General features: G+C 55.5%; 1 protein-coding gene across 1 annotated transcript in view; it reads left to right on the forward strand.

Annotated features, from left to right (window-relative positions):
• LOC102758601 (G protein-coupled receptor kinase 5) overlaps nt 1–27,943 on the forward strand; it is a 104,113-nt gene that overhangs the window by 53,860 nt on the left and 22,310 nt on the right. Inside the window, exons 3-4 of the mRNA XM_015572476.1 lie at nt 2,220–2,332; nt 12,484–12,561. Coding sequence (XP_015427962.1) covers nt 2,220–2,332; nt 12,484–12,561 — 191 coding nt within the window. The remainder of the gene's footprint in view (nt 1–2,219; nt 2,333–12,483; nt 12,562–27,943) is intronic.

The raw sequence follows: 27,943 nt of genomic DNA on the forward strand, positions 1-27,943 counted from the left end.
CGCAGACTCTGTGGGTGAGGACCTTGCAGGCGCCGCTGGCCTGGCAGGCTGGCCTCGGGCCCCTGTGCTCTTCGGGCACCAGGTTTCTCACTTCACTCGGCTCTCTCCCCTGTGCTGGCTTCGCTCTCCGTGGGCTCACTGCCTGTGGGAGGGACAGTTGTGGCAGCTCTGGGGCGACCAGTCCCTTAGCCTTGTCACCCGGAGAGGAGCAAGTATCTAGCAAAGTTCTAGCAAAAACCCTGGAAGGACTCCAAGGCCCACTCAGGCCAGGGAACCTATCGTGTGGCAATAGGGAAGGGGGCTCTGATTGGTTAGGGCTGGCTGGGTTCTTACAGACCAGTTCCCTAGAGCAGCGGTCAGCAAACTCATTAGTCAACAGAGCCAAATATCAACAGTACAACGATTGAAATCTTTTGAGAGCCAAATTTTTTAAACTTAAACTATATAGGTAGGTACATTGTTATTAACTTCATTAGGGTGCTCCTAAGGCTGAGGAAGAGCCACACTCAAGGGGCCAGGAGCCGCACGTGGCTCAAGAGCCGCAGTTTGCCGACTACTGCCCTAGAGATAAGGAGATGGTGCAGACCGGAAAGCCACATCCATGATGACAGCAGGTGGTTTATTAAGCATTTGCTATGTGCCAGGCTCTGGTCTGAGTCCTTTCTCCACGTTGTCTTATTCAGTCCTCGTGATGGTCGCAGGAGCTGGGTACCATTGCTGTTTCCAGTTTACGGATAAGGAAACCGAGGGATAAATGTGCCCAGTGAGTTGTCCCAGGTCACACAGGCAGGAAGTGGTGAGGCTGAGATTTGAACCCAGGCAGTTTAGCTCCGTAACCCATGCTCACAGCCCCCTGCCTCCCGACCTGCCCATGGCTAAGCTCTTTGTGCATGGAAATGATGGCCATATTCCTTTCTCCCGTTGTAGTCCCCATCTCCAGAGAAACACCACGTCCTGGCTCCTCCTCTGTGGTTGGCAAGGACAGTCATTCCTCCTGTCCAGGTAGCTCCTAACCCAGGTCTAACTCAGCCCGCTTCCTGGTTCCCTGTGAAATCTCCTGACTGTTTCTGCACAGCTGCAGGGTCGAAGGCAAATTCACAGTGCTTGCTCGAGAAGGCTCATGGCTGGGGCCTCAGCCCTTGGGGAAGCCTCTGGTAGTCATTACAGGAAGAGCCGAGAAGGGACTCCCCACCCCCTCCCCAACCTCCATCTCACGTCCCACATGGGCCTTCATTTTTCAGAGGAAGACTGAGGCCCAGAAAGGACAAGTGAGCTTCCTGAAGTCACACGGCAAGTCATTGGCGAGGCCTCGCGTGGCGACGGCGTGGCTGAGGGCCGGCCACTTTCTGTCTCTGTGCCGCTAGCGCCTCTGCTGGAAAAAGCAGGCTTTTCATAATTCGAAACATCCCAAGACTGGCTTTGCTCCAATTGGACAAAAATAAAAGTTTTTTTGCTGTATTCATTAGGATGCTTTGAATTACAAGTAATTACCTTTTTTTTTTTTTCCCAAGCAAGGCTCTTTAGTAAGTGCTTCAGATATGGTTGGGCTGCAGGCACGGTTTGATCCAGAGCCTCATGGCACCACCAGGCCCCAAGTCTACTTGTAATTGTCCCAGTTCTGGCCTCCTCTGTGAGTCGGCCTGGTCCCGCAGTCACTTCCTTCCCAGCGTCAAGAACTCCCGCAGCAGGCTCTGGCCTTGCCCCTCGCACCCCATCCACAGGCAGAGAAAGCACCTCTGCTCAACGTGCCAGGCAGTCTGTGGTCCACTCTGGTTTACTGGCATGGGTGCCATGCCTGCCACCTATATCCAGTCACTTTCACCAGCGGATGTGACATGCCGGGAGCCAGTTCACAGGTCCCCATGTGAGCATGGGTTACGGAGCTAAACAGCAAGGATGGACTGGCTCTTGGCAGTGACATGCTGATGGCCAGCCAGGGCAGTCATAGTCCCCAGAACTGCTGGCATCTCCATACAGAAACCAGGGCATCGGCAAGGGGAGTGGGCCGGGAGTGGAGGCTGGGCCATCACTGGCAGCTTCCTCGGCACTGACCTCGTCCTCTCTGCATCTGCGGGGCCTGGGGACACATAAGGGCTCCTGAGAGTTTGCCAGGCACCTGGCTGCACCCACCTGGGGCATTACCTCCAGGTGGGGTGGGTGGCCCGGCCCGGCCCGGCCCTCTCCTGGGTCTCACCGTGTTCCTCTTTTCTTGTCTCCAGACAGAGACTACTGCAGCTTATGTGACAAGCAGCCGATCGGGAGGCTGCTTTTCCGGCAGTTCTGTGAAGCGAGGCCTGGGCTGGAGTGTTACATTCAGTTTCTGGACTCAGTGGTAAGTCCCTGGTCCTGGGGGGAGGAGGGTCCTGGGTCCTCGGTGATCAGCGATCGTGTTCGTCCAAAGGAAACACTAGGCCACATGGTTTAGAAGGCTGCGGCGAATAAAATGGCTGCTCCAGAAAGTTCCGCGCAGATGGCTGTGTCATCTCCAGGTCTGCACCCCTGGTGGCCGTGGGTGGCCACCTCCCCGCTGGGCCTCCGTTCCTGCTGCTTTAACGTGAGGCCCTGTCAGCTCCCTGATTCTGGGAGCCCGGGAATGCACGGCTGTACATGGGGAAGTTGTGTGGTAATTCCAAAGCTCGTGTGCGGGGACTTGTTTCCGCTGACTGCCCACTAGAAAGCAAGCTCCCTGAGGCCAGGACCCTGGCTCCGGGTCACCCCTGCCTCGCACAGAGCCCGCCCACGCAGGCATCCACACGTGTTTGGGCATTGAATGCGTGTTGGCAGTTTCAAGCTGATCTGACTGCTGCTGGCACACTTGGCTGTGATTCACACCACAGGGGCCTCCTGCACCTGTTCTGGTCGCTCACCTGTGTAACAGATGCGCCTGGAGACCTGGAGGCCTGGAGGAGGGGATGTGCAGGGGCTCCTCAGTCCTGCTCAGGGAGGCGGGCACCTCTGCCTGGCCTCTGCCCCTAGGTTTTTTCTACTGGCTGCAGCCATCCAACCTCTGTCTTGGTTTAGGGGGCCTGGGTTTCTGTGTCTTCTTCCGGGTCTTGCTTGGCTCTCTGGACCCACAAACCAAACTGCCCATTGACTGTCTCCACTGGAAGTTACATGGGCCCCTCAATGTCAGCGTGTCCCAAACACCCAGAACTTCTCCCCGGGCCCCCCAAACTACCAGCCCTGACTTGTTCCCTGGGCCAGTGACCAGCACCCCAGTCACCCAAGCCTGAATCCTTTGCATTGTCCTTGACCTCTCCTTCTTCCTCATCCCTTCCCGACCCAATCAAGGACCCTGTGCTGGGCTCCTTAACCCTCCCAGACCAGTCCCCTCCCCTCCATGGCCTCCGCCTTGGTCTTAGTGCAGGTTCTCTGCGTGTTTCCTGTAAGCGATTGCAGCACTCTCAACCTTGGCTGAGCAGCAGAAACACGCGGGAGCCTTAAAAAAATACCAGCGCTCACACTGAAGCCCAGACTCATTAATGTGTTTCTCTGGGGGGTGGGGCCCAGTATTTTCATAGCTTTTTATTATGGAAAATTTCAAGCTATAAAGGTAAAAGTCTATGGAATGGTGTAATGAGCCCCCACGCATCCTTCACCCCACTTCAACAATGATGAGCTCAAGGCCAATCTTTTTTCACCCACCTCCACTCCTCTGTAGCGTTTTGTAGCAGATCTCACATTTATTATTTTATCTGTGAACATTTCAGATGTGTCTCTGGACAATAAGGGCTCCTTAACAAAAATATAACCACAATACCATTACCATAACTCAAATATTATTTTTCCCTATTATCTACTATTAGTCAGTATTCCCATGTCTGGCTTTCTCCCATTTTATAAATGCATGTTTTAGCAGTTTATAGCCATCTCCCTCGTCCATCCAGAAGAGTGTTTTGTGGTCGGAATTCTGCGTACTCGTCCCCATGTGTCATTTAATAAGTTCCTCTGTATTTCTTGTAAATTGATCATTAATCAGGCCCATTCCAACTGGAGGGTGGGGGGACTGACTTCATAAGTGGCTTCGCGTTGCTCTGTCAGGGGACATACACTCTCTGGTTGTCTTTCTTTCTGAGAAGGCAGCAGCCATTGATAATCAACACCCAGCCCTAGCCGGTTTGGCTCAGTGGATAGAGCGTCAGCCTGTGGACCGAAGGATCACAGGTTCGATCTCAGTCAAGGGCACCTACCTTGGTTGCAGACTCCATCTCTGGCCCTGGTCGGGGCACGTGCATCAATGTGTCTCTCTTACATCGATGTTTCTCTCTGTCTTTCCCTCTCTCTTCCACTCTCTCTAAAAATCAATGGAAAGTACCCTCTGGTGAGGATTAACAACAAAAAGATAAAGTGGTGATATTCAGCACCCACATCTGTTGATGAATGAGGGGTGACACCGTGGCGATGTTCTGAGTCTGTCGTCCCTTCGTTTGCTAACTAGGAAACACATTCGATGACTCCCTGCTTACCCAGTGGTAAAGCTCATACAGGAAGTGCGTTACTCCTTTCCTGTTTTTGTGTTTTCAAAGTACCCATCGGTTCACTGGCAGTAACCAGCCCGAGTGTGACATGTGTGGCCTTGCACGTGGTGCGTTCTGATGCACAGCAGTCACAGTTTTTATTGGGGTGGCATGGTCTCCTCGTTGGGCAGTGGGAGCCCCTCAGATTGGCTTCTGAGCCCTTGGAGGACACGGTGATCGCGGGTGGCCTCCTGGCCGTCAGCTGCCATGTGGTGTCGCAGTTCGTCTGATGTGCTTCCTGCCTTTCACCTAGTGCTCATTGTTTCTCCCAGGAGCCCTGGCTCCTCTTACTGGGGAATGGTACTGGGGCCGCTGGGGCGTTTTTAACATTCCCTGACTGCACTGTGTGTCCGGGGTTGGGAAGCATTGACACCCAGGATACAGTCCGAGTTCTGAAACTGACGTACCAGACCTTCTACCAACAGGCCCTGCCTGCCCCTTCGTCCTCGACCTCCCCCAGTCTTTTTGGGCCCTGAATTCTGGCACTGCCCCCTGTTGGCGGTGGCTCCTTCTTGCCAGGATGGTCAAGTCTCTCGGTCTGGGCTGGAGTGGAGGGGGCAGGGCCGAGGGATCCAGGAGAGGTGTCAGTCATGCTTTCCTGTGCCACTAAAGAACTTTGAGTGACATAAGGGCCACTGGAGGGTTCTGAGCAGAGCAGTGGCGTGGTCTGATGTAGATTTTTAAAGTACTCTCTGACTCGGTGTTGGGAACAGGCTCTGAGGGGCCGGGGCGGGAGCTGGGAGCTCTGGTTGGAGGCGGCTGCAGTCCAGGTGAGAGCTGATGGTGGCACAGGCACATGGCAGCATCCCACAGTGGTGAGAGCGGTTGGATTTGGGGCATGTTTTAAAAGCAGAGTTAACAGTATTTCTTTTGTTTTTAATCCTCACCCAAGGATATGTTTTAACTAATTTTTAGAGAGGCGAAGAGAGAGAGAGAGAGAGAGAGAGAGACACCGACCAGCCACCTCCTGTATGCACCCTGACCAAGGATCGAACCCACAACCTTTTGATGTACAAGATGGCCCTCCAACCAACTGAGCCACCTGGCCAGGGCAAGAGTTCACAGTATTTCTGATATATTTGGGGGAGGAGGAGGGAGAGAGAAGATGTGCAGATGACTTAAAGGTGTTGACCAGAGCCACTGGGAGGATGGAGTCAGAGGGCAGCTGAGGGAGGCTCGCTTGGGGGGTACACTCAGCTAGAGACGCCCATCAGACATCCAAGCAGAGATGCGTGAGGAGAGGAGGGTGTTCGAGGCTGAACTTTGTGAGAAGGGTCTGGGCTGGAAGCAAAAACTGGGGAGTTGTCCACATGCAGCTGGTACTTGGAGCCGTGGGCCGGGTGAGCTCACCAAGGAGAGGCATGTGGATGGAGAGGGCACGAAACCCAGGGCGAGCCCTGGACCAAGGCGCCCCTTTTGGAAAGACGGAGCGTCGGCAGCTGGGGGACCTGTCTGGGATTGATGAGGCGGAGCAGGCGAGGCTAACCCAGGAGCCAGTGGAATTTTCCAGCCGCGGGACTCGTTAGATGCTCAGTCAGTTTGAGGAGAAGAAAGCAGCCCGTGGATGCCCATGCTCATTCTCGTCATGCGGACGCTCCCTGTGGCTAGGCCGGCACTGGGGATTTTTCAGTTGGAAAGGAGATGTGAGCGTGGCTCCGGTGTCGACATGACAGATGCTCTTTACGCACTCCCCGACCAAGCTGCCACTCAGAGAGGCCGCCCCGAACCCCCGCGTCCTGTCTGCATCCCTGGGAATTAGCGAGGCCTTTTCATCGCCCATCTTGACGTCAAGTGGCCGGCCTTTGGAAACACCTTTTACGCACGAAGCCTTTATTGAGTTTTCCAGGGCTGGCATGATGCTCGTCTGAAATACGTTTTTCTTTTTCCTTCCATCCGGACGGGAACTCCGAGGAGGGAGAGGGTGGCCCTGTCCTGGGTGTCACATCCCGCCCAGTGCCCCCTGGCTCAGCCAGCGCTGTCCTCACTGTGCCCATCTCTTGCCTGAATTCCTGCCAAGTGGAGTTTATTAAAAATAACCCGTCCTGTCGGGCTCTGACCTCGCCCTCGGGAAAGGCCGGTGCTCGGCACAGTTCCGATGTCGGCGCGTCTTGAGTCCGCAGGAGACGGGCTGCTTTAGGGGGCCCCGGTGCGGGGGGCAGCAGACTGTCTGTGCACCTCCTCAGACCGCAGGGTAACTCAGCCTTCGCCGTGCTTGTCGAGGGGCTCCTGGGAACCTGAGACGGACTCCTCCTCCCCTTCCCACCGAGACATAGAGTCAGTGACCTAAATGGGGGCTATGGCTGGATTTGGCTCCTGGAGGGCAAAGAGGATTTGCCCAGCTGGTCTGGTCATGGGATCAGAAGGGGTTCTAGGTTAGTGTCAACCTGCACAGGCCCATAGGGTCTTGCCATGGAATTCTTAAAAATGGACATAGTTGCCCTAGCCCAGTGATGGTGAACCTATGACACGCGTGTCAGAGGTGACACGCGAACTCATTTTTTGGGTTGATTTTTCTTAGTTAAATGGCATTTAAATATATAAAATAAATAGCAAAAATATAAGTCTTTGTTTTACTATGGTTGCAAATATCAAAAAATTTCTATATGTAACACAGCACCAGTGGACGTACTTGCCCTGGTTGGTGTGGCTCTGTTGGACATCATCCCATGCACCGAGAAGTTGCCGGTTCAATTCCTGGTCAGGGCACATGCCAGGGTAGCTGGCTCAATTTCCAGTGGCAACTGATCAATGTTCTGCTCTCAGATTGGTGTTTCTCTCTCTCTCCCTTTCCCTTCCTCTCTCTCTAAAAATCAATAGAAATATCTTTTTTAGTGGTGATAAGGACACATATGTAATAACCAAAGGACTTGTATGCATGCATATAAGCATTACTAATGGACACAGATACTAGGGGGTGAGGGCACGTGCTGGGGGGGGGGATAATATTGTAATAGCTATGTATGGGCCAGGGGAGTACTTGAAATACCGGGGGGGCCACTCTGTAAAGTATATGATTGTCTAACCACTATGTTGCACACCTGAAACTAATATAGGATAATATTGAATGTGAACTATAATTTTCTTTTTTTAAAAAAGATGGAAAATTGTATGTTTTTCATCACAATAAAAAAAATTTAAGAATTTCAAAAAAAAAAAAAAGATTTGGAAATGGTTTACTGAGGTGCTACTGACTCCAGATCTCTCAAAAGTTATGTCAAGATGCTGGGGCCACAGGCATCTGTCACCTTGGTCTGTTTCCAACTCACACGCATGGCCAGCGGGTGGGTGAGGCCTCGGTTGTTCCTCCTGCTTCTCAGTCTATAACCAGCGTGGCCAGCGGTCCACTCTTCCCTCCCGTCTTTCTCTGGTCCTGACCCAGACCCAGATCAAAGAACCGTCTGCTCAGGCGGAGCTGGGTCTTCAAAAGGGGGTGCAGGGCCCTACCGGCATGGCTCAGTGATTGAGCGTCACCCTATGAACCAGGAGGTCATGGTTGATTCCTAGTCAGGGTACATGCCGGGCTGCAGGCTCCATCCCCAGTGGGGGCATGCAGGAGGCAGCCAATCAATGATTCTCTCTCATCATTGATGCTTCTGTCTCTCTCTCCCTCTCCCTTCCTCCCTGAAATCAATAAAAATATATATTTATTTAAAGCGGGGGAGGTGCAAGAACCATGGTGTCCAGGCCGGGGGGAGCCAGCAGCAGGGTGGGGACTGGCTCTGGAGGGGCAAATGGAGAGCCCCCCTCCCCCAGCCCACATGGTCAGCACAGGCAGGACACCAAGGCCAACGTGGGCAGAGCGGGTATTTCTCCAGAAAGGGCCATGGTGAGCAGCGCTGCCAACCAGCACGTCACTGGTCCCTGCTGTGAGGACTCTGGAAAAGCTGACCACATCGGTAATTAGAGGCCGGAGGTGGCCAGACCTCATAGCATCTCTGACTTCACCTTCCTGTCGGGGCATGAGAAGGTCTCCCGGGAGAAGGAAGTGAAGCTAAAGCTAGAGGCCGAGAGAGGTCCATCCAGCGTGTGCTCCCTCCCTCCCTCCCTATATTTATATTTTAGAGAGAAAGGGTGAGGGAGAGGGAGAGGGAGAGGGAGAGAGAGAGAGAGAGAGAGAGAGAGAGAGAAATATCAATGATCGATCGGCTGCCTCCTGCACGCCCCACACTGGGGATCGAGCCCACAACCCCAGGCATGTGCCCTGACCAGGAATTGAACTGTGGCCTCCTGGTTCACGGGTCAGTGCACAACCACTTAGCCGCACCAGCCAGGCTGACTCTCTGCTCTTTAAACCAGTTTCTTTGGAAACGTGGCAGATCCCTCCCAGCAGCTCTTAAACACCCTCCGAGGGAAACGTGTCTTATGAGAGAGGACCTGTTTCACCGGTGTCCTCTGAAGTCGGTGGCTCAGTAGGAACAGGCCAGAAGAGTGACACGTTAGCTTATCAACGAGGACACACACGGGTGTTTTTTCTCTCTGGCAGCCGCAGGCACATACACAGTCCCTTTGCCTTCAACGCAGGGTAGCATTTTGCTCTGTGTTGGAGCAGCATCTTCTTCCCACGGCACTCGCTGTGGCATAAACCACAGTGCCAAGAGCAGGTGCTTCTGTCAATGGGCCCCTGGATGTATCTGGGGAAGAGAAACACCCTCCGCGTGGACTGGCCTAGGTGCTCTTTGGGGCGCTGGCTGTTAGGGTTGAGCTGTGGGCAGCAGCAGGTTTCCGATGGGCATCCAGCAGAGAGGATGGTATGTGTCCCCTCTGTAGGGGTGGGGACAAGTCCCAGCACCCTCTCTGGTAGGAGGGAGCTGACAGATGGAGGTCATGGGGGCATCCTTGGAGTGGTTACCTCTCTTGTCACTGAAGCCATTGTGGCTGCCCTTTCCCTGCCGGCTCTCATTGTGATGGCCTAGGCCAGTGGTCGGCAAACTCATTAGTCAACAGAGCCAAATATCAACAGTACTTCTTCAAAATAGACTCGCCCAGGCCGAAAACCAACTTCTGCGCATGGGCCACAAAGTTTCAATCGCACTGTACATGTGCCCACATGTGGTATTTTGTGGAAGGGCCACACTCAAGGGGCCAAAGAGCCGCATGTGTCTCGCGAGCCACAGTTTGCTGACCACGGGCCTAGGCTGGCAGCCCAACCTCTGCTCTGCTGCTTATGTTTTCTGGTTTAGGGTGATTTCTGCAGCTTTCGACCACTCCCTGGGCAAAGGTGTGCCCACAGCAGTGGGTTTCCGGGGGGTCCCCGCCTCAGGTAGTGGGAGCTGCCTGAGCTCTGCCCACAGCGGAGCTGCCAGGGTGCCTCCTCTCTGCAGGTGGCCTCTTAGACGTGTCTCCCATGAGCCCCTCCTGGTGTATGTGTGTGTGGAGTGGGGGTGGGGGGTCACTGTGGAGACAGGGCCTGTCACTCCAGGTGACTTAATCAGCGTGGAAAGCGCCCTGGAAGCCACCGGTTGGTCTTCTGCCTCTCAACACAAATGCTCTTCAAGTGGTGGTGACCTGACGTGGACTCTCGGAGAAAGGCCTTTTGATCCCGGGCCGGGATGCCTGTCCCCGCGTGCTCCCGGCTGCCTCCCTGTGGAACTGCGGCGCCCCGCCGCCCAGCCAGGCTCTGCTGGGAGGCAGCTGACCTGAAAGTGATGTTATTTTGTTTTCACGTGGGTTTCAGTACCTAGAGCAAGAATATTTTCAGCCGGTTATTGAGGCTGATTAGTGAGTCTTAGGCCTCTATGAGGTTAAATAGAGCCGCCTTCACAGATATATTTTGGGACAGTGCAAATCCCGGGTTCTGCATGGGATTGAGTTACCCCAAAAGGTGGTCTGAGCCTTGCAAAGCAGTCTGGGTAAATTCCCATGGTGCCAGACCACTAGGTGAGGCATCCAGAGCAGCAGACACGCTGCTGCTTCTCTCCTTCACCTTGGAAAAGCGGGGGGTGGTCATTTGCACTCTAGACTCAGCTCCCAGCCCTGTTGCTTGCCGGCTTAATTGTATTTGAACTAGTTGTATTTGGCCCCTGAGAGCCTCAGTTGCTTCATCTGTAAATTGGGAATAATAATACCCACCTCTCAGGGTGAGTCCATAATCTACTCCATACTGTGTGGAGGTGTGTGCTCACATGAGTATCAGTTAGGGGGATTGTTGGGGAGCATAGTGGGAGAAGGTAACAGGAAAAACTCAAGAAGAAAAGAGCTACCTTCTCTCCTTAAATGGTCTCAAGACATCATGAATCAAATCATCAAGACATGACCAGTCCCACCAGGCTCATCCCAATGGCGAGGGGCATTGGCCTTCGCAGAGAGGTGAGGAGGCCGCGGCCCACAGAGGTCAGGAGGACGGAGCTCTGTGCTGGCTGTGCTGCGACCAGCTGTGTGACCTTAGGCCAGGCCTTGACCTCTCTGAGCCTCGTGTCCAGCTCGTGTAGCTCCGAGTGGGTTGGATTCCTTCCAGACCCACCATCCATAGTCCTGTGACTCAAATGATCGTAGTGTCCATGTTCCTTCCTTGGAGAAAATCACTTTATCTTGATCCTCCTTTAGAAGAGAAATGGTCACGAGCGGAAACTCACTCACTTTGGATGGAAATGTGCTGTGGGTGTCCCAAGTGCTGCCCGAGCTTCCCTTTTTCTGGGAGGGTCTTCTGGGAGGGTCTGGGGAGAAACTGGCCCTAGACGTGGGCTCCAGAGGTTGCCTGGAATGGAGTGGGAAGGTCTGGGGCATCTAACTCTGCAGAGGGGGAGCAGGGGGTGGGGGTGAGTTTCGGTCGTCTGTGCTGATGTCATCGTCTCTGTCTCCTCTGAAATAGCTGTGCTTTGGGGCCGAGATTGACAAATCCTGGAGTGGGAGATGTTGAAATGGTTGTAAACAACTTGTAATCAGTTCCGTGTCCACAGGAGACAGGCGAGCTCACCCAGGCTTCTTGTCAGCTCCAGGCCCTTATGCACTTGGCAAGGGCGCCCTGGGCAGTGAAGGAGCCCCTCGGGGTCAAGGGAAATACGAAGGCCGCCTGTCAGAGGCCTCGCTTCATCAGGGCCGGGGCCCACTGGCTTGGTCTGCCGCCTCGAGTTTTAAATTCCTTGGTGGTGCTGAGAAAGTGCTCTGGGCTGGGAGGTCCAAGTCCCAGCCCTGCCACCTCCCCCGGGCAACTCCACTGAACCCCCTTCCCCCCTGCTCTTCACAGGTGGGTGAAGGGGGAGTAAGGGTAACCCCCATCCTCCCACTCATTTCCTAGGCTCTTTGGAGGTTCAGATACAAGCATCTGAAAAACCTCTGTGTGCTCACTTTGTAAGCTGAAAAATTGCCAAAGGTTAGGCATCCATATTACTGTTTTCTCTTACAAAGTGTAATCCGAACAATGGCAATCATTATGGCAACTGTTAACTGGGTATTTACTAGGTGCCCAGCTCTGGGCTAAGAGCTTTCTCACGTTCGCTGCACAGGCGCCCCAGAGCCCGTGCTTTTTCCATGTGCATTTCATAGAGGTCAAGGAAGTTGTCTAAGGTCACCCAGCTTGGAAGGTCCGAGTGACCAGAGGCAGCCTCTCGGGGTGGGCCTCCCACTCCGGTGGCTTGTTATTTTCCAGTGACTTCCTTTGATTTATCTGTGCTGGTGGTTCTCAGCCCGGCTTCCTGGCATCTCAACCTCAGCTGCCTGGATGCCCGGCCCTTGTCGCCAGAAGGTCTGACTCGGGTGGGGTGGGTGAGGCCCGAGCACCAGTGTTGGCTCCCCAGGGATTCTGATGTGCGGCCCGAGGGAAAGCCGCTGTCCCAGGCACGTGTCCACGATGGTGCAGAGCGGGCTGGACGGGATGCCGGGCCTTCTGCCCTCCCTGGGCCTCAGCTCCCTGCCCTGCAGGAGGGGATGGGCCACTCCAGGGAATCTTCTCTTAGGGCCCCGAAGGTTCCGTCACTTTAAGATGCTCACGAGCAAATCTCTTACTGTCCTTTTCCTTCTTCTGTTTTAGGCAGAATATGAAGTTACTCCAGATGAAAAACTGGGAGAAAAAGGGAAGGAAATTATGACCAAGTACCTCACCCCTAAGGTAAGAGGCCGCCCACACCCCACAGCAGGAGGACTGGGGGGCCTGATCCAGGAATATGGGCCCCCAGACCTGTGCTGGGCCGTGTGGCTGCCATGGGTCTCCAGAGATCCAGAATCTTCGTCCTTCCCCAGAGAGTGCCCATGCCTGGCAGGACCGACGGGTGCCCAGGCCAGGCCAGCGGGTGGTTGTGAGGGTCCGTGTGGCAGGGAAGGGTTTGGAGGAGATGGGAGGGGAAGAGGGTGGCCGAGGCTGTGTTGGCAAAGGCAATGTCAGTTGAGCACATAACAGAATGCAGAGTATTCTGAAGTAGGTATCCGAGTGAACGGAGGGTGAGGGGCCGCCCTGACCCCACCTCAGGAGCACCCCCTCGTGGCTGAAGGAAGAGAGGCAGTGCCACCCCCTGCCATTCCCCCCAGGGCCCTGGTGGCCTTGGTCCCTGGAACTTGTGTCTTCTTACCCCAGTTTGACAGATGAATGTGTTCTCCGTCCATGTCGAAGGAGCTGGCCTGGGGGCTGGGTTTTCATCCCAGCTCTGCCACCCACGCAGTCATGTTTCCTCTGGGCCTCAGACCCCCTTTCTGAAAAGTGGCCCTCCCCCTAGACCACCTCCCGGAGGCCCTGAGAGCCTGCGATGAGACCATCACGCAGACAGCTTTGCGTGCATCCTGTACCCTGTGGGCAGCGGTAGCTACATCCCCCGTCCCCCCAGGACCCGGACTCTGTGGGCGCCAGCCCCCCAGGAAGCGTGCTCCTCATGTCCAGGCTGCTGGTGGAGTAAAGGCACCGTGGCCTGTGTGATGGGGTCCTGGCTGTCCATCCCTCACACAGTGTGGCAGGAGGGGCCACACACAGGCACGGAGGCCAGGAAATAAGACCTTGGTTGTCCTCTGCCCAAGCCTCAGTGTTCTTTGCTGTAAAACGGGTGAGGCTTGACCCGTTCATCGCAGAGGGTCCCTGCCAACTGGACAGTCACGGACTGTGCCCTCTCCCAGCTCACACGGAGGGAGGGACAGGCTGTTTGCAAGACAAGAACCAAGCGAGAAGCAGAGGAGACACTTGTAGGCAGGGAGAGGTGTGTGTTGCGGACGATGCGTAGAGACTCCCAGGGTGGGACATCTGGCCCCTAAAGAAAGGTGGCCCCTGACCCACCTAAGAGTATTAATCAGTTGATCCTTCATGAGCTTGACTCAAAAGGCCCTCCCTGCCTGCCACCTGGGGTGCTAACCCCAGGGCCTGTGTCTGTGGGCGACGGCACTGAGGCTGGGGCAGCCTGAGCCAGGTGTGCAGGTAACTGGTGGACTCTACTCGGGAGATGGGGGGCAGGGGGTGGGAGGTGGACAGAATCCAGGCCAGCAGCTCCTCCAGCAGCAGCTGGGCTGCTGAAAGCCTGCAGCCCCTTGTGAAGGCGTCCACATGACTCGAGGGGTTTAACCCACAGTAGCCCCTTCGCCCCGTGGCTTTCAGAATGACAGCTCACTGACTGGGTGCCTACCGGAGCCAGACGCCACCTCGATGTTCTCTGTGATGGAGTTCAGCCTCCAGAGAGAGTTGAGAGACAGACAGCCGTGTACAGGCTGCGTGGCCGGGAGGGAGGAGCCTGCTGCAGGTGCAGCTACTGGAACAGCGCGGGCAGCTTCCACCGCCACGGCGGCTCAGCTTTGCCCGCCGTCTCCTTCGGGGCTGCCCACCTGCTTGGGTTCCCTGCAGACAGTAGCAGCCTTCGTGTATTGAGGACCCACTGTGTGCTGGTGCCGTCTCACTTAGTCTTTGCTGTCACCGTGTGATGTGCTTCTGTTGGCTCTGCCTTAGGGGAGGGTGGGGAGGCTCTGGAGGGGCTGCCCCGGTCCCAGGTCACACAGCTGGGGTTGAGCCCGGGTTGGGGTGACCCAGGAGTCCTGGGTCCCCTGTGGTGCACTGTCTCCCACGCCTGCCCCCTCGCTGCCGCCCTGCCCCATCCCGCAGGTCTGCGGCCTGGCTGATCTCAGCGAGGATGAAGGGGCTCTTTGCCTGGCCTCGCCAACTCTTTCTGCCTATCCGAGGGCTGCTCTGGGCTACCCTCTCTCCCCACTTGGCCAGCCTCATCCACCAGTCTCTGCCAGTGGACCCCCAGTCTGGGCCCTCCAGGCCGCCTGCCCCTCTCAGGGCTGCCTCCACCTCCTGGGCAGGCCCAGCCTCTCGTAGCTCAGACAGTTTTACAGGCCCTCAGAGCTGCCAACAGTTTTTTCTCACGTGCTCCTCCGTTTTTAACATTTAAACCACACCATATGTGATGGCCCCAGGGCTGGGGCCGGTGGTCAAAGTGGCCCCGTGGGCCGACTGTTTTCCGCCAATAAATTTTGCACCGCCTTCCCCGCTTTCCTGTGGCTGCTCTCTCGGGAGCCGGCTTCCCTCTCGGTCCTGCAGACGCCCCAGGTGCTGGGGAGCGAGGGGCAGCTAGTGGCTGAGGCTACTGTCCCCAAGCCCAGCTTGTCCTTACCTTGGGCCTCGTAAGATGCAGCGCAGGTGTCTCGGCTCCAGGGACCATTTTCCAAAGGGGGGACCGTATCATGCTGACCAGGAAACACCCCTGTGACCTCGCCCACATGTCAGCAGTGCCAAGGCCAAGGAACCCTGGTGTCGAGGGGGGCGGGTGTGGGAGGTCAGTTTTGCAGGAGTGGACAGTAGAGGGGCCGGGCCTCTGGGCGGCAGGGCCAGGAAAACCTTGTCGGGACTTTGACATCATCCCAAAGGCAGTGGGGGCTGCTGGGGCTCTGCATGCCATTGACAGTCTAGGGCAGTGGTCGGCAAACTGCGGCTCTTTGGCCCCTTGAGTGTGGCTCTTCCACAAAATACCACGTGCGGGCGCTCATGTACAGTGCGATTGAAACTTCGTGGCCCATGGGCAGAAGTCGGTATTTTGTGGAAGAGCCACACTCAAGGGGCCGAAGAGCCACGTGTGGCTCGCAAGCCGCAGTTTGCCAACTACTGGTCTAGGGTGATCCCGCTGACCACACGGAGGAAAAAGGAGAGGGGAGACTGGAGGCAGGAGACCATCCAGGGACCTGCTGCAGGGGCTGTGGGTTGACCCAATCTGGGAGCTGGTCCCTGAGTGGGTGCAGGTGCCCAGGAAAGACAGAGAGCGTAGGAGGAGGGTCATTAGCTCACGGGGCGGAGATGACAGCATCTGCTCTGAGTGTCCCCTGCCCAGCACAGCCCTAGACACAGTCTCATTCATTGCCAGTCGGTTTGATGGAGGCAGTGAGGGGGGCCTGGGAAGCTTCCTCACGGGCCCTCACCTCTCCTACCTCAGGTCTCTTTCTGGGGAGCTGGTGCTTGGCTGGCTGTGTCCCCCAGTGTCTGGTTGTTTGCTGGGAACGTTCCTCTCAGAGTCAAAGCTTAAGCTCAGAGTTGAACTCTCGACCTCCGTGCGATGATGCTCTTCAGACCCACAAAGTCCCCTCCTTGGATGCTGCCCGAATCCTGCATCCAATGCCCACACCCGGGAAGCCTTGCTCAGGGGGCGTTAGAGGACGCAGCCGGGTGGGCTTGGGGACAGGCTGGAAGCTGTGGGAGAGCGAAGACAAAGGCAGCAGGCGCTGTGAGAAGGTGAGTTTTAGCCCCTGGTACACCTGGGTTGGAAGCCAGATTTGGCTCCTTGGCACACGGCCTTGGGAACTAACCTGACTCAACCGCTTGATGACGCAGGATAGTGAGTGGTGGGCGACATAAACACCAGCGAGGACAGAGCCAGGGGCTGGTAGGTATCAGCCACTCGCTCTGACAGTCCCCTCCCTGGTCTGCACTTTCAGAATCAGGCTGCTGAGTGAGGAAATCATTCAGAAACGAATTCCAGCTGGGGGTGTGAGAGGCCAAAGGGGGGTCCGGAGGGGCCCCGCCACGGAGGGCTGGCCAGAGAGGCCGCACTCGTTAAAAGGCAATGCAGTAGTCAGGATGATGAATGCCCGCGGCCAGGACACACGAACCCAGGCCTCAGGGCTTCCCGCCACGGAGATGTCTTGCTTTCTCATGCACAGCCCGATTGTGTCTTCATCTCTCCTGGGCCGCTTGTGTGGCTCCACAGTCTTAAAGATGTTGTCACATGGTAATCTCCAAAGGGGGAGAGAAGCATGACAGAGGCACATAAGCCTTAGCTGCCCTGGCCCAGAGCGACAGCCACTTCCTCTCCCAGTCCACTCTCCCGACCAAGGGCGGTGGCCGAGAAGGATGAAGACTACTGCTCTGTCTCTGCTAGCCGATACTGCCTAATCAGATAAAGGATCATGGGAGCCCTGGCCGGGTCGCTCAGTTGGTTAGAGCATCGTCCCGATACCCCAAGATTGTGGGTTCCATCCCCAGTCAGGGCACATACAAGACAACCAATGAATGCATAAATAAGTGAAATAGCAAATCTCTCTCTCTCAAATCAATCAATAAATTTTTTTTAAAAGAATCGTGGGTTTTATTTATTTGTATACATGTTGCTCAAGGCAGGCTGGGGGATTCTGGGAGGCACGTGGAGTATTGCTACCTCTCCGTGTTCTCATCCCCCGCCCCCCCAGCTGAAAGCATTGTCTGTGTAGGAGGCCAGTCTCCGGGCTGGTGAGACAGCCAGGAGCATGGCACTTCTTTTTTTGTATTGACGATTTTTATTGATTTCAGAGAGGAAGGGAGAGGGAGAGAGAGAGAGAGAAACATCAGTGATGGGAGAGAATCATTGATGGGTTGCCTCCTACACACCTCATACTGGGGATCGAGCCCGCAACCCAGGCATGTGCCCTGACCAGCAATCGAACCGTGACCTCCTGGTTCATAGGCCAACGCTCAACCACTGAGCCACACCGGCTGGGGAGCATGACATGTCTCACAGCTATTTTCAGGCTTGTCTGCTCCGAGGAGCTGCCCAGGGACCCCCAAATGGAATCAGATACATGTGCTGGGCTCTATAGAGATCTGGGCAGCTCACCTCCCAGGTGCCTGCAGATCGGAGTGATACAGGTGACAGGTGTTCAGCGGCAGGGATGCTCTGGCTGGGAAATATTGATGATGATAATAAATGATCCTGAAAGCAGTATTATATACTGAGATCATTCGTCACCACAGACTTCCTTTTAAAGTACTGGCTGTATGGAGATATCATGCACATACCATAAAATTCACCCTTTCAAAGTGTACAGTTCAGTGGTGTTTAAAATGTTCGGAGTTGTACAGCGTGCACCATTATCTGATTCCAGGACATTTTATCACCCCCAATAGAAACTCTGCACCCATTAGCAGCCACTCTCTCTGTCCCTTTTCCTCCCAGCTCCTGGCAACGACTAATCTGCTTTCTGTTTCTATGGATTTGCCTATGATGGACATTTCACACAAATAGAATCATACAATGCGTGGACTTTTGTGACTGACTTCTTTCCCTTAGCGTGTCTTCAAGGTTCATCCCTGCTGTGGCATGTGGCAGTACCTCATTCCTTTATGTGGCTGAATAATGTTCCATTGTATGGATACCACATTTTATTTCTCTTCCCAACAATTGACGGGTACTTGAGTTGTTTCCACTTTTTAGCTATTATGAGTAATGCTGCTATGAACATTCATGCACAAGTTTTTGCATGGACATATGCTTTCATTTCTTTTGAGGTTATACTTAGGAGTGAGATTGAGGGTTAGATGGTAACTTGATGTTTAATCACATGGGGACCTGCCGGCCTGTTTTCAAAGTGGCTGCACCAGTTGGCATTCCCACCAACAGTGTATGAAGGGTCCTATTTCTCTACATCCTCTTCCACACTTGACATTTTCTGTCTTTTTTATTTTATTCATCCCAGTGGGTGTGAAGTGGTATCTCACTGAGGTTTGATTTGCATATCCCTAATGACTAATGATGTTGAATGCCTTTGCGGGCGCTTATCGGCCATTTGCATGTCTTCTTTGGGGAAAGGTCTATGCAAATCCTTCGCAAATCCTTTGCCCGGTTTTAAATGGGATTGTTTATCTTCCTCGTGTTGAATTTTAAGAGTTCTTTGTATGTTCTAGATACAAGTTCCTTATCAGATATGTGACTTGCAAATATTTTCTCCCATCCTGTGGGTTTTCTTTTTACCTTCTTGGTGGTGTCCTTGCAAGCATAAAGATTTTAAATTTTTACGAAATTCAGTTGGGTTTTTTTTTAGCTTGTTTTTAAATGACTTGTTTTTACTTTGTCTTACCTGGCCTTGTAAGAGGCCTCGCTTTGTGGGGGAGCCGGGTGTATATGGGGACAAAGTAAACAAATCGTAGTGCACATAGTGCAAGCCCATGAATCGGTCTTTCTGTCGAGAACCAAAGCCCAGTTGCCTGTTGGGAACACTTGGGCCAGACCTGCTCCTTCAGCAATATGCCAGCCCTTCTCCTGGTTGATCTGACAAGCTTCTTTAGGCCGTCTGTGCCCAGCACTGCAGTGCCATCTTACACACCTGGTCTTGGATCTTCCTAAAATGGGTATTAGTGTACCCATTTTACAGATCAGGCAACCGAGGTTGGGGAAGGCAAGAGGCTGGTTTAGAATAGTGGAGTCAGGCTTCCGCGGAGCCCCTGAGTATCCTGCTTTGGCAGCATTGTTCGCAGGACACCCTGCTGTGGTTCATTTTAATTAGGCCCGTGAGCAACTGTACCTGGTCTCCAGCTTTGAGCTGCTCCACCCCAACCACGATGGCCTGGCAGGCGGTGCCAGTGGAGTCCAGGGGAGCTCAGACCTGGGGGAGGTACTGCTGAAAGGGCCTGTGTGGGTTTCTTCTGACAGTGAGGTGGACAGGTGCTGGAGCAGCCCATGTTCTGTGGAGGATGCTGGGAAGGCCCCGCCCTGGCGGGCAGCCCTTGGAGAGCATTTCTTGCAGGAGGTCCCCTCGCAGCATATTGTTCCCTGGGCCTGCACAGCCACATGCCTCTTTGTTTCTGTAACAATGACAGGGTAAGGCAGGGAAGTTTGTTCTTGTTAAGGGGGGCAGGGGGGGAATTACCCATCAGCCCGAGTTCCTGCACAAATGAAAACCTATTCCTGGAGCTTGTTTGGCCCTCCGGAAAACATCCACGTTTTACAAAGTGAAGAGTTTGAATGAAAGGAAACAATAATTACTCCCCTTCCTCACCCAGGCAGCAGCACAGGAGGCTGAGCTAGCCTGAGCTGGCTGGCTGCTTCTCAGAGGGGGACAATCCCCGGCCTCTGGGGCAGGCAGCAGCTTCAGTCCTTGTCCTGTTTCACATGGAACCTGGTTCTGCCACTTTCCTGCTGTGCCTCCTTGGAGCCTCAGTTTGCCCATCTGAGTATGGGGCTGATAATGACGTTCACTGAGGCTCACGGCCATCTGTCATTCTCAAAGCGCCTTCACTGTTTGGGCTATAATTGCATACCACCCTTACAATTATTTACATAACACTTTTCTTTCAATCAAACCATCTTTTAACGGAAGATAAAAATGAGTGTGAAAAGGAAACTTTGTATCGGGAACATATCTGGAAAGCCAGCATTGATTTGTCGTCCATAAAGATGGCTGGAAAAATGGTTAGTGAATTCTAGCTATATTCTCTTGTCTGCCTGGGCTCTGAGCCTGAAGCCTCCTTTCTCTGTTTGGAGGAGGTTGGCGAGCATCAGAGATGCGTTAGCAAGGTGGCAGCACCACACGGAGACATTCTCCTTCAGGCTGGGAGGCTTGAGAACATAAAAGGGTAGTTAGTCCCTTTTCACTGAGAGACTCAATATCCTTTACCTTCAGAGACCACCTCATCGTCTTTGGAAAATGCCAGGATAACTATCTACTTCCCAGCCACGATGCCTTTTAGAAATGCTGGCTTGTGGGGAGATGGTGTGACCAAGAGCAGGCGTCAGGCTTGTCCTCTGATCTCCCTTCCTGGGGTCGGTGGCCTAGGGGTAGCTGATGTAGAGCTCCCCCAAGCCTTGGTTTCTGACTGACCATCAGACCAAGCCTTGGTTTCCAGGGCAACCGAGGGCACAGAACATGGGTGGCTTAGGCACCTCCCTCTGTTCCAAGTGCCTGCCCTGTCTCTGTGGGGTTTGGGATCCCAGCCACTGGCCTTGGACCCCCTTTTCATCTCTGCTAAGATGGCTTGGCCCTCGTCTGTCTCCCGGCCCCCAGAACAGCCTCTGTTCTCAATGAGACTGGTGAGCTTGGAGCCCCCCTTGCTTGAGCCCCTCCTGAGCCAGACTGGAAGGGCAGCTGGGCCAGCCGGGCCATGCACCCTGGCTCTTCCCACTTCCTGCCACGGAGTTTTCTCAAGCCACACGGTGGGGGTGGGGGGAGGGAGCAGAGAGAGGGGAAATAAAACAACAACAACAAAGCCACATTTGGGCTCACTAGCTGTCCTGGGCAAGACAGATGAGAGCTGGCTTTTATTGAGCAACTGCTCTGTGCCCGGAACTTCATGTTTAACTCAGCTCCCATAACCACCAGCTGAAATGATGAGAAATGGGGGCTCAAAGAGGTGAAGGCATTGCCCCAGAGCAGCCAGGGTGGGGAGCTGACCCTAGGCCTGTCCTCTTCCCACTCCCCTCCCAGCCACAGGCCTCCTGTCACTGGGTGGAGTGAGGAGGTAGGCTGGCCAGGTGCTGTCTGACAGTGCCTCCCACTCTCACCACCTACGCAGGGGTCCTCAAACTACGGCCCGCGGGCCACATGCAAATACAAATATAGTGTTCCCGTTTTGTTTTTTTACTTCAAAATAAGATATGTGCAGTGTGCACAGGAATTCATAGTTTTTAAAAAAAAATTATAGCCTGGCCCTCCAACGGTCTGAGGGCCCCCTGTTTAAAAAGTTTGAGGACCCCTGACCTATAGTAATAAGACCTGCAACCAGGAGCAGCTCTTATTATGCACCAAACATGGTATTACTTCTTCCGAAGTTAATCAAAGACAAAATTCCCCCCAAATCAGCCTGCCAGGTGCTTCATGGATGAGTAGATCCGGGAGGGCAGGCGGGCCCAACTGAGGATGTACCGGCCGGCCCGTCTCTCCTAGCCCCTCTCCAGCGATGGGCCCTGAGCCTGGGCACCGACTGCCACTTTGCCCGGTGTCCTTAGCATTTTCTCATGTCACGATCTCCCTACACAACATTGTAAGTGACTGTGTACTTGTCCTTCAAATAGACCTTTTTCTCTCCCCTCCCTTCCCCGCCCCCAACCTCCTGGAAAACAATCTCTCTTTGCCCGAAGCCCGATTTTTTCTTTTCCGGCTCCTCCTGATGTTCTGGAGACTGGTGTGCCAGCTGGGGCTCCTCACAGCAGGCCCGAGCATGCCCGTCTGGGTCCCTCTTCCTTTCTCGTGACCTTCCAGGTCAGAAAGTTGGATGTTCCTTTGATGCTGGTGGAGCCAGCTCTGGCTCTGACCCCGTTCCCATGTGTGTATAGTATTTCCTGCCCAGAGTTCCTCTCCTTAGAGCGGCCGGAGCCAGAGGAGTCAGCCATAGGCTTCCTGAGGACGCCCCTGCCCCCAAACTCTGCCCTTGGTGGGCAGTGACGCAGGTCCCCGGTGCCTGTGTGTGGCCTCGGGCAGAGAAATGACTTTATGGGAGAGGGGGGGCTGTTGGATTCCCTGAATCTTCCTGCCCCTCCTGCACTCCCAAGCCCCACGGAGTGAAATCCTCACCAGGGAGAAGAAACCTTCCAAGGCCAAGATATTTCCAACACAATTGCAAAGGAGGGCGGCCTGGAAGCCGTGGAATGGGAGGGTATTCTGGAAGACGGAAAGTTGGCTCACTGCACCCTGGCCTCTCACGCACAAGGAATGAGGGACCTTCCCCGCCGTGAGCATCCTGCACCCAGCACTGGGCCGAGCTCCCCTGGGGGACTGACTACCTGGACGTGGCAGAGCTGGCTGGATTCAAGCCACTCACCAGAAAAAAACCCACCCACTTCTCCAGGTCCCGAGAGCAGCTCGCAACCCGTGTGAGCAGCCGTCATCCCCCTCGCGCACTGTGGGCCCGCGGGTCGGGTCGTGACCGGGGATTATCGAATTGACAGAGCCCGGCTGGCCCCCCTCCACATCTCCAGGCACATTTCATTTTGTTAATTATCCTTTTTCGCTTTTGACGTAAAGAGTCAAGGTCTGGGTCAGGGTTGCTTGTGTGTTTTCCTTTCTTCCTCATTAAAGCTGCACAGCCCTCCGGGCCCCTGGCTGAGTCCTGCCAGCGTCGGAAAACATCCTCTCCTGTCCTGACCTCTAAAAGTCCTTCAGCCTCATTTCTGCAAAGTCGTTTGCACAGCAAAGGAAATGTGGGTCAAGATCCCTTACCCCCAAACTGCTTTGCCCTTCCCGAAGGGCTGTGGGGTTTCTCAGGGGCTGTTTCTGCACGTTGCTCACCCAGGGAAGTAACACCCGGGACCGAGGTGGCTAGGCAGCAGGGCACCGTGGGAAAGGGCTGGAGCCCCTCACTCAGCACTTCCTGGCCTCATGGCCCCCCACTCTGGTCTCTGTGAGCCTGCTGTGTGCCTGGGGTCCTCAGTCATCCTAAATGTGTCCAGAGAAGCGTCCATTTGCCCTAGGCCTTCTCAGAATACCTCCCAGTGGGCAAGAGCCGGGAGCCGAACGAAGGAAGGTCCTCCCTGTGGCCCAGTCAGATCCCTTGTAACCCCCAGGGCCCGGTCAGACCTCACCTCCGCCATGAATCTGCTGTGGCCGCCCCTCTGAGCCCTCCCTTCGAGGCCACCACACTCAGCTGCCCTCCATCCCATCTGCCTTACACTCCCACCCTTGGCCAGGTGAGCTGGTCTGTGAGTCCTGGGAGTGGACCGTGCACTGAGCACAAAGTGGGCACTCGGGGACCCTGTGTGGCTGACAGACTGGGTCAGCCCGACCCTCTGGAGAAGCTCGGGTCCCTGCGCTCTCACCGGTGGCAGCGGCAGCACCACCTCCAGCTCTGCCTGCGGAGCTGGCTCCCGTTGCCCACAGGGCCTTCCTGGCAGCGTAACCAGTGATGCCAGGGTCAGGGTTACCCCTAAATCAGTGCAAGAGATCATTGCCCAGAGAGGTCAGGAGATGGCCGGGTAGCTGCATGTGTCTACCGCGCAATGGAAGTGTGGGCGTCACGGAGGCCCTGGGGCTGCCCCAACACGCTGTCAGGGCATTGGCCTTCCTCACTTCCTCCTCCAACCACAAGGAGCCCAGCAAGCCCCTGAACCCCTGACCTTGGTCTTTGGCTGCTCATCACGGGAAGTTAAAGGTGCCGTCGGGCTCCATATTCCTAAGGGCTCGATGCGGTCGGGTGGGAGGGGGGTGTCCCTCGGGAGAAGGCCCTTTTGAGACTGTCGGGAAGATCAGGGTTTTGTGGGGGCCGAAGCATAAGTAACTGGGGGAGTGTCTTCTCTTTAAAAAGAACAGACTATTAGGTACACAAGCAAATGGGCCAAGAAATCACCACAAAGGACTGCAGCTTGAAAATGCAGGTCCTTTCCTGTGAGATCTCGACATGACGGACAGACGGACGGACGGACGGATGTGCCTATTTGGAAATGCTTCCTGGGAAGCGTGGTCCCGCCCCCAAGAACACTCTCTAGCTCCCAGGGCTGCAGGTAAAGGGCCCCGAAGCTAAACTTCTCTGCTTCAGGGTAAATCGCTTCTGTTGGGGAGCAGTGAGCATCGCCTGCCCTCAGCACTTCGAAGAGGCACAGTGCGCTCCTGCAGGGCAGACTTGTCACGTTTCTGGCTTCTGCCTGTCCAGCCGTGTGTCCCTGCCCAGTGGGGCTGCATCTGGCACGGTGCTCGGCCGTGCAGTCCACCCACCAGGCCGACCACACAGACACTCGGGGAGAAGACGGGGGGGTTTTCGGCCGAGAGCTGCAGGGCACAGACATCAGGCCCACGTGGAGCGGACGGTGGCCTCATGCACGTCACTCGTGAGCATTTGGCTGCTTTGCTTTTCCCCGGCGACCAAGGAAACAAAACCCTGCCTTTCCCCTTTGGTCCTGTTCTTGTTTGGGGCTCGTGTCTGCTGCCCGGCCGTGGACAGACAGAGGAACTGCCCCAGACGGACACGGCACACAGCGCACGGCAGTGGTTTCTCCACACGGCACCGAGGGTTTTGATTAACAAGGTTGAAGAATGGCGCTTTCTCTTCCTGTCAGGCCGACCTTGAGTCAGCCCTCAAGTGCGGAAACGCCGCCCAAAGCTGCCGTTCAGTCAGCTCGCCTCTGTCTTCTGGTTGTGATTGGACAAGCAGGGTTCATTTCCAGCCAGGAGTTAGGGTTGGAACGGCCCCCCGCTTCCCCTCTCCTGCTGGCCCTGCTTTCTTCGCTGCTCCTGTCCCTGGAGTCGGTTGAGCTGGGCTGAGTGAGTTCTTGGATCTGGGAACCAGCCCACTTGGGGATGGCGAGAGAAAGTCAGGGGAGAGGGAGCCCCTGGTGGCTTGGGTAGCATTTGGTTGGAGGGTCCTCCTAGTCACCTGGCCCACCTCCTGGTTTTACAGATGGTGAATTAGTCTGGACTCTTGGCAGCAAGTGGCAGACATGGAATCCAGTTTCTCAAACAAAGGAGGAATGTGTTGGCAGGGCAGGGGACGATTGAATGAAATTGAGACATGGCTGAGGAACCCCTGGGCTGAGGGGCTGAGGGGCTGAGGAACCCCTGGCACCAGACGCCTCGACCCCCGCTGGCCACTCCCAAGCCTCTGGCCCACAGTTTCGGCCTGAGACAGGCACTCCAGCCTGTTGTGACTAAGACCATCCCAAAGGACTCACTGTCCCTGTTGTCCTGAAGGCAGGAGGTTGACCAGATGGCCTCATGAAGGCGCTGCTGATGGACAGACCCTGTGCTCCCCGCCTGCCTCTCTCCCGCTGAGTGTGCACGGGCACACACATTTATTCCACGTGCATACAGATCTCCTGCTGTGTGCCAGGAGCAGCAGCATCCACTCCAGCAGAGCGAGTGGGGCGAGTGCAGGATTGGGAGCCAGGCCGGTCTGGATTGGGGTCTCAGGTCCACAGCTGACCGTTCAGTCTGTGAGCCGGTAAGGGGAGCATCAGTGGAGGCCAAGCGCTGTGCTGGACCCTGATGAGACAGGAGTGAGCAGCAGCATTGCTGAGTCTCTGGTGGTGGCTGGGAACAGCCCCCCATTACGGTTGTTCTGGGGAGCAACAGAAGTATAACATTGTGGGGAAACTCACGTCGAGGAATAGTGACTGTCGGGCCGGTCCCTGTCCCAGACGCTCACAGCCAGAGCCTGGGTCCCACCCCGCCCTCGCCCACGGCCAGGCCCTGGCAGCTGTGCGCAGAGCTTTCGGCCGCTGACGCAGACCCCCCTCGTGACCGGTCTGTGGGCGGCGGGGTATGTTGTGAGAGAACCCCTCCCCTGTTCCTGTGCTGGAGGGGAAATGGAGGTGCCCCCCTCCCCTCAAGAAACAGCTGCCTCCACCCTGGTATGGACAGCCCCTTGTTTGGAAGGAAGGGGGACCCTGGACCCTCTTTCTCCCAGAGTGCCTTGTCTCTCCGCTGCTCCACTTTTCCTGAAGGCCACGTCTGTCCATGTTGGGAAATTGCAAATAGTTTACATGGGAAATGTCAACTGCCCACATACGAAAATATACACATCATTACGGCCTAAGTGCTTGCGTCTGGAGATAGAGCGGCAGTCTCCTGGGCTGACCTTTGGTTCGCTGATGGAACCACTGCTAATGAGCGCGGAGCTCCGCGGTGGGCTGTTTTCATATGTTGAAGCGAAGCATATGGTGGCCATTAGCCTGGGGTGGGGGTGGGAGTGGGGGGGGGGGTGGGGGTGCATTATACAAATCGCATTTGCCCAAACAGGCAGAGTCCACTGCACCTCATTCTCCAGCCCCATGGCCTCCAGGAAGGGCTTGCTCCTCAGGGCCAACGTCACATCCCCTCACCCTATCTGAGAAGGACGGTGTGTCCTTGGAGGGCACGGTGATGGTGGGGGAAAGGCTCTGTGACCAGATTGCCATGGGCCAGCGGCGTGACCGTGCAGGGGTCCTTCCCTCCTGGGTCTTTTCTGTCAGTCCCCCATCTGGGCCCCGCGTGGGTTCATCAGCTGGGTCCTGAGGGGTCTTCCAGGAGAGCCCTCTGCGATCTCCTCCTCCCGCTGCACCGCCTTGAGTCCCAAGTCTCTGAACAAGTAGAGGGTGTGTGCTTCCAGAAGGCTCCGAGGGTGACCCCAGGATTATCGACCTCTCCCTCAGGGCTCCCTCCCAACGGATCTCTCATTATTTCCTCACCTGAGGCCTGAGATGAGTCACTAGGTCATTATGTGCTCTGTGCCACCTGGTCTTAGAGGCCTACGGGCTGGTCTATCTGTGGGTGTCAGTGCAGTGAAGCGCTGGCACAAGGGGCTCAACAGCGCCACCTTGTGAACTAACCGCCACACTGGCCGAGGCTGGAATGACCTGGTGGGTGCAGGCAGAGCCTGGGGCCCCCAGGGCACCGAATTATTCCTGGTCGATACTGTGCCTGAATATGGTAGAGGGTTCCATTTTTTAAAAAAATATATATTTTTTTATTTAGAGAGATACATCAATGATGAGAGAGAATCACTGATTGGCTGCCTCTTGCATGCCCCGCACTGGGGATCCAGCCTGCAACCCGGCATGTGCCCTTGACTGGAATGGAACCTGGGACCCTTCAGTCCGCAGGCCGACGCTCTATCCACTGAGCCAGACCAGCTAGGGCAGAGGTTTCCTCTTTGATGGAGCAGAGATGACAGAGGTCTGGCCGAGGCCACATGTCCGAGGGCGGGGTCACTTTCTTCTCTGCAGGAGGGAACAGAGCTCTTTGGTCAGTGCCTGGGGCTGCATGGCCTTGTCCCCCAGGCATGCCTTGCTGGCTTAAGCTTTCCCAGGAGTTGACTACAGAGCCCTCCTAAGAGCAGCTGGGGTCCTCAAGACTGTCATCAGGGGGGACTTCTGGTGGAGCTGGGCAGACTGGTCACTTCGAGGCTGGCCAGCTGGTTAGCTTCGGCTGCCCCGAACCATCGGGAGGCAGGCATTCAAGGTGGGGCCTCCAGCGGGAGAGAAACCCCAACCCTGGCCCTCCTGGCCCGGAAGCCATGCCCCAACACTTCATGCCACACATTTCAAAGGACTTAGGCCCCTAAAGGGACAGCGTCCTTTCAGGCCAAGCCTTCAGGCTGGCGCTCCTTGAGGAGACCATCTGGTGACCAAAGAACAAGTGTCACTTCAAGCCCTGCTGATGGGGAGGGGTCCCAGGACCCGGGGGACGGTCTCAGAGACCTTCCGGCTGCTTTCACCCTGTAAACTCCTAAGACCTTGAGGCTCTTGCTGTTGGACACGGAGGAGGATGGTGCCCATCCCTCCTGCCCACCCTGACCCTCAGCTTCCTTCCAGAGGGACGGTCCCTGGTAGAAGGAGCCAATGTGCTGCCCAGCCCAGCTCTCCTGCTTCCCGGGCCCC

Source organism: Myotis davidii, unplaced genomic scaffold (assembly GCF_000327345.1).
Source record: "Myotis davidii unplaced genomic scaffold, ASM32734v1 scaffold72, whole genome shotgun sequence".
NCBI classification, from domain to species: Eukaryota; Metazoa; Chordata; class Mammalia; order Chiroptera; family Vespertilionidae; genus Myotis; species Myotis davidii.